We start from the raw sequence: 8,938 nt of genomic DNA, 5'->3' as shown, positions 1-8,938 counted from the left end.
AAAAAAAAAAAAAAAAAAAAAACAGAGGGTATTGGGAAGCTTGCCAACATTTCTGCCAAGCTTATTCGTTTGGGACTCCAGCTTCTTGCTGAACTGGGTCAGAACTCTTCCTGCCTGTGTGGCTCCACTCCCTTTCTTTGTCACACATACCACGGTCTCCAGTCCTTTCTGAAGAGTCCTTGGCTTGCTCCTTTTTGGGGGCTATTGGCCAGATAATGTGCATTGTGATTGCTGGCGTGTGGATTTACATGTGGTAGCCCTGGTGTTCAGGGCTGATCATGTCACAGACCTCAGTGTATGTTAAGGTGTACCACGTTCCCTGGCTCCACTTGCACAGTAGTAAGCCCAGGTACATTTAAGACACATAACTTGTGCATGCAGTATTTCTGGTGAGTTATGTATCATTTTTAAGCTATAACATCTTGCCAAATTTGGTGGCTTATACCTGTAATCCCAGTACTCTAGGAGGCTGAGGCAGGATCATAAGTTTGAGCCCAGCTGAGGTAACTTAGTGAGACCCTATCTCAAAATAAAAAAGCGCTGGGTTGTAGCTCAGTGTGAAATCTGCTATTTCAATCCTCAGGACCACAACAAAACAAAACAAAAAATGTGACTGCTCGGATTAATACTACACATTAGTTTCAATCAGTGACACTTTCTCAACATGTTCTTTCCTTCTGATGTAGATGAATTGGAACCTGTTTTGTTTGACCTTTCACAGGGTCTGGAGGTGCAGGCATCTCCCTGAAAGGATGTATTCCATTTGTGGCAAGTGACGAACTCTCCGGCCTCACTTCAGCTCCCCCAGACGGAGAAGGTATACCCTGTTCTTTGTTAGGGCCCCAGGACCAGGAGGATTTAGAGCCCATGAAGAAGAAGATGAAAGAAGGTCAGAGTCTTGCAGTTCCAGGCACCCTTTGTCCTCTCATGAGCTCCTTGGGAGCCCCTTGGGCTACTGACTGCTGGTGCTCTGTGGTGCAGTGGCTTTGGTCTTGAAGGGCTGCATTTTGCAGAAGCACATAGACCCTGCCCCAGCACTCTGTCTCAGACTGACACCTGTCACACCTCATGTTTTCTGAATGAAAATGTTGGTGCTTTCTTTCTGGATTGCATAATCTAGATAGAACTATGTTCATGACCAGGCTATGCTCTGAATTGCAGGATTGATACTAGAGTCTTCTGTCATGGGATGTGACAATAATTTTTAAAAATGTGTTATGTTTAAGCCAAATGTGATGGTTTATGTCTGTAATCCCAGCACTCAGGAGTCTGAGGCAGAAAGATTGCCTCGAGTTCAAGGCCAGTCTGGACTTCATAGAGAAAAATCTGTTTCAAAAATAAATAGTATGTTTAAGCAATAGCTTGAACATTCACATGAAAGGTGATTTAGAGAAAAAAAAAATCTATAGAAGCCAAAGTTTAAAAGACTATTAAAGTATTTGGGAATGTGGTGATGCAGTGATTGTTACACAGCAGGCCCAGGAACCACTGGCCATGAGCAGTATAAAAGGCAGGATTGAGGGAGGAGGTCCTCAGGGAGGAAGCCGGAGTCTCTGAACGCTGGTGGAAAACAGCAGATCTGCCTGAGGATGTGGAGAGAATCAGCAACAGTTACATGAGAAAATATAAGAGCTATAAAATAAAGCAATTTTACCTCTAGCAAAAATGAAAATTTGTATAAGGCAAAAAACAATTTTAGTATTCTACTTGGCTCAGCAGTACTGAACATGAGCATAATGATGTCATACAATATAATTAACCAATAGTTGTGTTAAATAATATTGTGAAAGGGACCTCAGGGGTCAAAATACTTCACTATATTAATGGGTGACAAAAGGTGATATCTAACATTGATAACCAGGGATGAGGTGATAGCTTGGTGGTAAATCTCTTTTTTGCCTAGCATGTGCAAGGCTCTGGGATTGATCCTCAGTATAGGCAAAAAAATAAAATAAACTGCTAAGTCAAATGTATCAGTACAACACACATATGGAAGTAAATACCAGAAGAAATTGTGAAAAGACACCAAAGTAAATTCCTCAAAAGAGGAAAACCTAGGTGAGAAAAGACTGGGTAGAGAATGGCTGCATTTGTTTTCCGTGTGGTGTGATCTAAAAATATGTTAAGTATTTAACTTTTCTTTTTCAGTATCAGGGATCAAACTCAGGACCTTATGCTTGTAGGCAGGCAGCAGCACCACTGAGCTAAATGCCTGGCCTAAGTGTTTTAAATTTTTTAAAATGTATTACAGTAAAAGACATATTGCCAATTTTCACCCTCAAAATAACTCCTCTTCAAACACAACCATTATTCTTGCTACTTTCTAGAGCAGCTTTGGAAGACCTTTTTCCCCAAGTGTCTTTAGTTGCACTGTTCTAGTTGCCTCAGTGTCCTGAGTTGATTCCAAATACTCTTTCATGATCATTTTGACTTTGGAGAAGAGCCACAAGTTGCATGGAGCTAGATCTAATGACTAAAGAGGATGAGGACACATCGCCATGTTTTTACGAGGCTGCTTTTCTATAGGATAGCACTCTCTGCAGCATTCACTGTATTTTTTTTATCGCACCTTGTAAACACAAGAAAGAAGATTTGCAGAACTGCTTCAGAAAGTGGCCCTAGAGAGCCCGGTGTGGTGCATGCCTATAATCCCAGCACTTGGCAGGCTGAGGCAGGAGAGTTGCTACAAGTTCAAAGCCAGTCTGGACTACATAGTAACTTCAGGGCCACCCTAAACTACAAAGTGAGACCCTGCCTCAAAAAGCCAAAAAAAAAAAAAGAGGCACAAATGATAAGTATGTTCAAAGGAGAAGGGAGTACTTTGAGGAGAAATAATGGCAATGTATAATACACACTAATATTTTAAACATTCACTGTTTCAATCATACCTTATATATGACTTTTTAAATTGTGTGCAATTTCTCTTCATTACTGAGGATTGAATCCAGGACCTTTGCACTGAGCTTTTTAAATTTTTTAAAAATTTGAGTCAGGGTCTCTAGTCACTAATTGTCCATGGTGGCCTCAAACTTGCGTTCTGCTTCAGCTTCTCAGAATGCTGGGATTACATGTATGCACCACTTTACACAACTCAGTGTTTGTTTAGTTAAAAATGGGTTGAGGGCCAGGGATTTAGCTCAGTGGTGCTGCTGACTGCTTCACAAATGCAAGGTCTCAAGTTTGATCCCCAGTACTGCAAAAAAATAAATAAATAAAAATGTGTTGAGTTGGAGCCCAGCAGCAGAGTACTTGCCTCATATATGCAAGGCCCTGGGTTCAGTTCCCAGCACTGCCCACAACAAAAATAAAGTTGATCTTTGATGATATATACTTGTGTAAATAGAAAATAAAAACATACCAGGAAGCCAGGTATGTTGGCACACACCTATAATTCCAGCCCTCTAGGAGACTGAGGCAGGAGGATAATAAATTCAAGGCTGGCTTGGATAACTTAGCAGCTTAGCAAGACCTTGTCTCAAAAAGAGCTGGGGCTGTAGCTTATATGAAGCCCTGGGTTCAGTCTCTAATATCCCATAAAAACAGGAGTAAAAAAATATTTTAAAGCTTCTGGTGCCGGACGTGATGGTGCACAACTATAATAACAGCACTTGGGTGGCTGAGGAAGGAGGGTCATTACAAGTTCAAAGCCAGCCTGGGCTATATAGCAAAACTCTTGTCTCAAAACAAAGCCAAAAAAAAAAGGCTTCTGGTGTTACGTTAGAATCTTTGCTTTCTGTCATATCTCTGTATGTACAGAGGTCATGTTTGTTGTTTGTATAAACTAAAATGGCATTGGGGCTGGGGATTTTACCTCAGTGGTTCTGCCACCTGCCTTGCAAACATAAGGACCTGAGTTTGATTCCCTGGTACCGCCCCCCAAAGAAAACCTAAAATGGCATTTACATAATTTTTTTTTTTTTTGAGAACTGGCCTTTATGATCCTTCTAGCCAGGCTTGTTGGTGTACTGTTGTCATTTCAGCATCGGGGAGGCTGAAGCAGGAGAATCTCGAGTTTGAGAACATCCCAGGGTACATAGCAAGGTTAAACAAAAAAGCCTTTCTGCTTTACCCTCCCAGCCAGGTCAAGTAGCTGGTCATATGCATAAATTTAAACATAAGGACATGTGCCACAGCACTGTTTTGAAAAGCAAAATGTTTGGAAATCCCAGCATTCTGAGTACAATACAATCCCAACACTTTAATAATACTCATTAATAAGGGCCAGGGATTTAGCTCAATGGCACCATGCCTGCTTCATAAGTGCAAGGTCCGGAGTTCAATCCTTAGTACCAAAAAAAAAAGGAAAAAGAAAAAGAAATACTTATTAGTATATTATATTTTATTTTAAAAATATGTAAATGAGCTGGGCATGGCGGCACTTGCGTGTAATCCCAGCACTAGGGAGGTTGAGCCAGGAACTGCAAGTTCAAGGTCACCCTGGACTACATAGTGAGTTCAAAGCCACCTGGGCTACATAGTGAATTCAAGGCCAGCCTGAACTATATAATGAAACCCCATCTTAAAAAAAAAATGTACACATGGACACATTTATGAATGATAGATGGATATAACAAAATGTTAACACTAAGGCTGAGGGTGTGGCTCAGTGGCAGAGGCTTGTCTAGCATGTGTAAGCCCCAGGTTCCAAGCACTGCAAAAAAAAATTTTTTTAACTAAAAAAGAAAAAACATTGACACTTTGGATTAGTGATTCTTGGCTTTCTTCTTTTTCTTGATCATCACCACTAAATTCTACAAAAAGTAATAAAAGTAATAAAAGTTTGGTTTTTTTTTAAAGTATCTTTTAAATATCATGCCCTTGGCCCAAAATACAATATGTGTGTGCCACTGTGCCTGGTTTGGTAAATCACTATTCCTTTTTTTTTTTTTTTTTTTGTTGGTACCAGGGATTCAACTCAGGTCCTTGTGCTTGCTAGGGAGGTGCTGGAACCACTGAGCCAAATCCCCAGCCCATAAATCACTATTCTAAAACAGAATTTAGACATACCAGATTATAAGACTTATATGTGGCTTGCTGTTTTTTTTTTTGTTTGTTTGTTTTTTTTTTGTACCAGAGATCAAACTCAGGACCTTGTGCATGCCATGCAGGCACTACCACTGAGCTAAATCACCAGCCCTTGGGGCTTTCTTAAAATATATCCTGTGTAAATGCAAACCCATGGATGGTAAGGACTGCATGTCTTCTGCTGCTGGCAGACAGTCCACAGGTTGAAGTGTTTGTTAAACAGAAAGGCTACACATTGATGCCCTCCCTGGTTGTAGCAGTCAGAACTCATCCCATTCTCTTGCAGATGGGGAACTGGATCCAAACGTGCCATTGATGGTCACAGACCAGTGTAGAAATGCCCAGGCCACCCATGAGGACGCTAGAGTTGCCACCATGAAGCCAGACAAGATGGAGGAGACACTCACATGCATCATCTGCCAGGACCTGCTGCATGACTGTGTGAGGTACATTGCCTCCCACTCCAGACCGCCTCCTTGGGAGGCCTGAGTCTGTGTGACACTTGACCCATGGGAGGAGGATGGGTTCATGCAGTCTTTGGTCCTCACTGGCCCAGACTGTGGAGGTTGGCATTTTCATTTTACTCATGTGGCCAACAAGGAGAAACTCTGGAGCCTGGAGACCAAGGCTGTAGAACCCTCAAGTATCTTGGCAGCATTGGTTTTGGCTGACATGAGTCATGGGTAACCCAGCAAGCCTGGACACAGCCTTGCAGATAGATCAAGCAAACTATATCACATCTTAAATATTCCCTGGTTAACTAAACAATATTTGTCATAGAATGAATGTCCCAGATGTAGCTTGAGAAGACCCTTCTTTCTTTTGTGTGAGAACCTGGGCAGTGGAATCTACCCAGGTTGAATCTCCTCAATCTGAATCACTCATTTTTTTTTTTCACTTTAAATTACTGGTACTTTAATAGTCACAAGATCTGACAAATCAAAAAAATACCAGTAATAAACAAAAATGGAATGTTTATCAAAGTTACAACACACAATGTTCAGCTGAGAATCACTTTAACAGAGTAAGGTGCTAAAGATAACAGAGAAATCGATACTTGCTGGACTGTTCTGTGCGGCTTTCTTCTTGCGTGGGTTGGTTATACAGGAGGCTCTAGCTCTCTGTGGTCAGGATTATCATTGTAAAACCAGTTTTCACACAACAGAGAAACACTCATTTTCTTTGTTGCTTGTGTTCCTGAAGTCACTGCTCTCCTGAATCACTTTTTCTTTTTTCTTTGTTACTGGGGATCAAACTTAGGACCTGTGCTTTTGAGGTAGGCAGTAGAAATACTGAGCTAGATCCCTGGCCCTTTCACGATCACTTTTAAAGACAGAGGCCATGTAGGCTCTAGCTTTTTATGAACCAATACTGAGCTGAAGTATTTTAGTTTGGATAGTGCAGAGACCCATGGTTTGCCATGGCTCTGCTCCGGCTTGTCCTTATGGTGGAGGGCCTGCTGAAGATCTGGTCCCAGGGTCCCAGGCAAGTCCTAGGTGGCTGTGCTTGGAGAGTTGTCCTTCTCGTTCCTCCAGTTTGCAGCCTTGTATGCACACATTCTGTGCAGCCTGCTACTCTGGCTGGATGGAACGCTCATCCCTGTGCCCCACATGCCGCTGTCCAGTGGAGAGAATCTGTAAAAACCACATCCTCAACAACCTTGTGGAAGCGTACCTCATCCAGCACCCAGGCAAGTGGGTTGGCCACCAAATCCTTTCCCTCTTCATGGGCTGGGGTGGGAGCAAAGCTCTCAGCAGCCTAGCTTGTATATCCCTGGTCATTTTCCACTCCTAGTGAATGCTGTGTGTCCTTGGAATCTAGACAAGAGTCGCAGTGAAGAAGATGTGCGCAGTATGGATGCCAGAAATAAAATCACTCAAGACATGCTGCAGCCCAAAGTCAGGAGGTCTTTTTCTGATGAGGAAGGAAGTTCAGATGACCTGCTGGTGCTGTCAGATGTCGACAGTGAATCCTCAGACATAAGGTAAATTCTGTGCTGGCTCAGTATGGGATGTGGGAGCTAGAAGTGTGGTCTGTACTGTTATTAAGAGTTGGCTGGGGCCAGGGATTTGGCTCAGTGGTTCCAGCACCTGCCTCGCAAGGACAAGGACCCGAGTTCGATCCCTGGTACCAAAAAAAAAAAAGAGTTGGCTGTAGGGCCGGGGATGTAGCTCAGTGGTTCCACAGCCTCCTCAAAAGTGCAAGGTCCCAAGTTTAATCCCCAGTACCAAAAAAACAAAACAAAACAAAAAGAATTGTCTGTGAGTGGGCAGCTGGGGCCTTAGCCATATTCCTTAATGGTTTCTGCTTGTTTTCTGGCAGTGGATCATGGCCAAGACCTGATGTTTTCTAGAGTAGCCACGAGCACGGTGTGAGCCCCCAGGTAGCCACAGTGGGTATTGAACCCTCGTCCAACCACCATTTACTCAGACTCCACACTGTGGGCCTTGATTAACTACTGTGTCAAAGGGTCCTGATTGTGTTATTTTTCCCTATGCAGGTACATTTATTTCTTGTGGTCTATTTAGTGACCATAAAGTGCTCCACCATAAGTGTCAGTGTTAGCATTTACAAAGCAGCATCACAGAAAAGGCACAGTGCCCTGGCTAAGAGGACACAACGCTGCAAGACATTGTTTTATGTGCTGACAAGCTGATGTTTTTTAACTCTGAAATCCAGGATTTTCATTTTGGGCCAAGGGCATGATATTTAAAAGATACTTTTAAAAAAACCAAACTTTTATTATTTTTATTACTTTTTGTAGAATTTAGTGGTAATGATCAAGAAAAAGAAGAAAGCCAAGAATCACTAATCCGAAGTGTCAATGTTTTTTCTTTTTTAGTTAAAAAAAATTGTTTTTGCAGTGCTAGGGATGGAACCTGGGGCTTACACATACTAGACAAGCCTCTGCCACTGAGCCACACCCTCAACCTTAGTGTTAATATTTTGTTATATCCATCTATCATTCATAAATGTGTCCATATGTGCATTTCTTTTTTTTAAGATGGGGTTTCATTGTGTAGTTCAGGCTGGCCTTGAACTCACCATGTAGCCCAGGTGGCTTTGAACTCAATGGCTCAACCTCCTTAGTGCTGGGATTACAGGCAAGTGCCACCATGCCCAGCTCATTTGCATATTTTTAAAATAAAACATAATATACTAATAAGTATTTCTTTTTCTTTTTCCTTTTTTTTTTTCAGTGCTAAGGATTGAACTCCGGACCTTGCACTTATGAGGCAGGCACGGTGCCATTGAGCTAAATCCCTGGCCCTTATTAATAAGTATTATTAAAGTGTTGGGATTGTATTGCATTCAGAATGCTGAGATTTCCCAACATTTTGCTTTTCAAAACAGTGCTGTGGCACACGTCCTTATATTTAAATTTATGCATATGACCAGCAGTTTGAGTGAGAGAAATATATAGACATGAGACAGTTGAGTTAAAGGAGTGACTGGGTATTATACTTTGCTGGACTTTGGTATGTGAGTTATCCAGTTGCCCATCAGAAAGATAACACTGACACCATTACTAGGAACACACAAGCAGTTCTCTTTGGCTGTTTAGTGGGGGAAAAAAGGATATGGCTTTTCGTTTATCTTTTTCCTGAGAAATGGAATTGTTTGTTCCTTTCACTGTGATCTCATTTTATTTGGTCAGATCTTCTTTTCTTCCATTGTTTCTGGCCATTGGTTTGAGCTTACAAAGGCAGATTCTGATATGAGAGTCATGTATACTTTATCTATGGATTCTTTTTTTACAAACTTTTTTCCTAGTAGTTTCTGAAGTAGATATGAAGTGCAATGGTGACAAGTGACTTAGGGCAGTGAGGAACCGTGCAGATGAGCACTGTGAGCTCTTGCTGGCCTTGGCAATTGTGTGTTGTATTCTTTTTTTTTTTTTTTTTTTTCCAGG

The 8,938-nt window shown here is 41.8% G+C and overlaps 1 protein-coding gene across 6 annotated transcripts in view; it reads left to right on the top strand.

The window, feature by feature from the left end:
• The window catches only part of Chfr (checkpoint with forkhead and ring finger domains), a 34,809-nt gene that overhangs the window by 14,931 nt on the left and 10,940 nt on the right, over positions 1-8,938 (top strand). For 4 of the 6 annotated variants that reach the window (XM_010604234.3, XM_010604232.3, XM_010604229.3 and 1 more), the window contains exons 7-10: positions 722-889; positions 5,312-5,471; positions 6,561-6,715; positions 6,820-7,009. In XM_010604234.3, the coding sequence (XP_010602536.1) occupies positions 722-889; positions 5,312-5,471; positions 6,561-6,715; positions 6,820-7,009 (673 nt within the window). The remainder of the gene's footprint in view (positions 1-721; positions 890-5,311; positions 5,472-6,560; positions 6,716-6,819; positions 7,010-8,938) is intronic. The other 2 variants (XM_010604231.3, XM_010604230.3) reach the window with 1 other exon arrangement.

The sequence above is a fragment of the Fukomys damarensis genome, unplaced genomic scaffold (genome assembly GCF_012274545.1).
Source record: "Fukomys damarensis isolate Sample0158 unplaced genomic scaffold, DMR_v1.0_HiC HiC_scaffold_12, whole genome shotgun sequence".
In the NCBI taxonomy this organism is placed as follows: Eukaryota; Metazoa; Chordata; class Mammalia; order Rodentia; family Bathyergidae; genus Fukomys; species Fukomys damarensis.
This window is presented reverse-complemented; position numbering and strand designations above follow the sequence as displayed.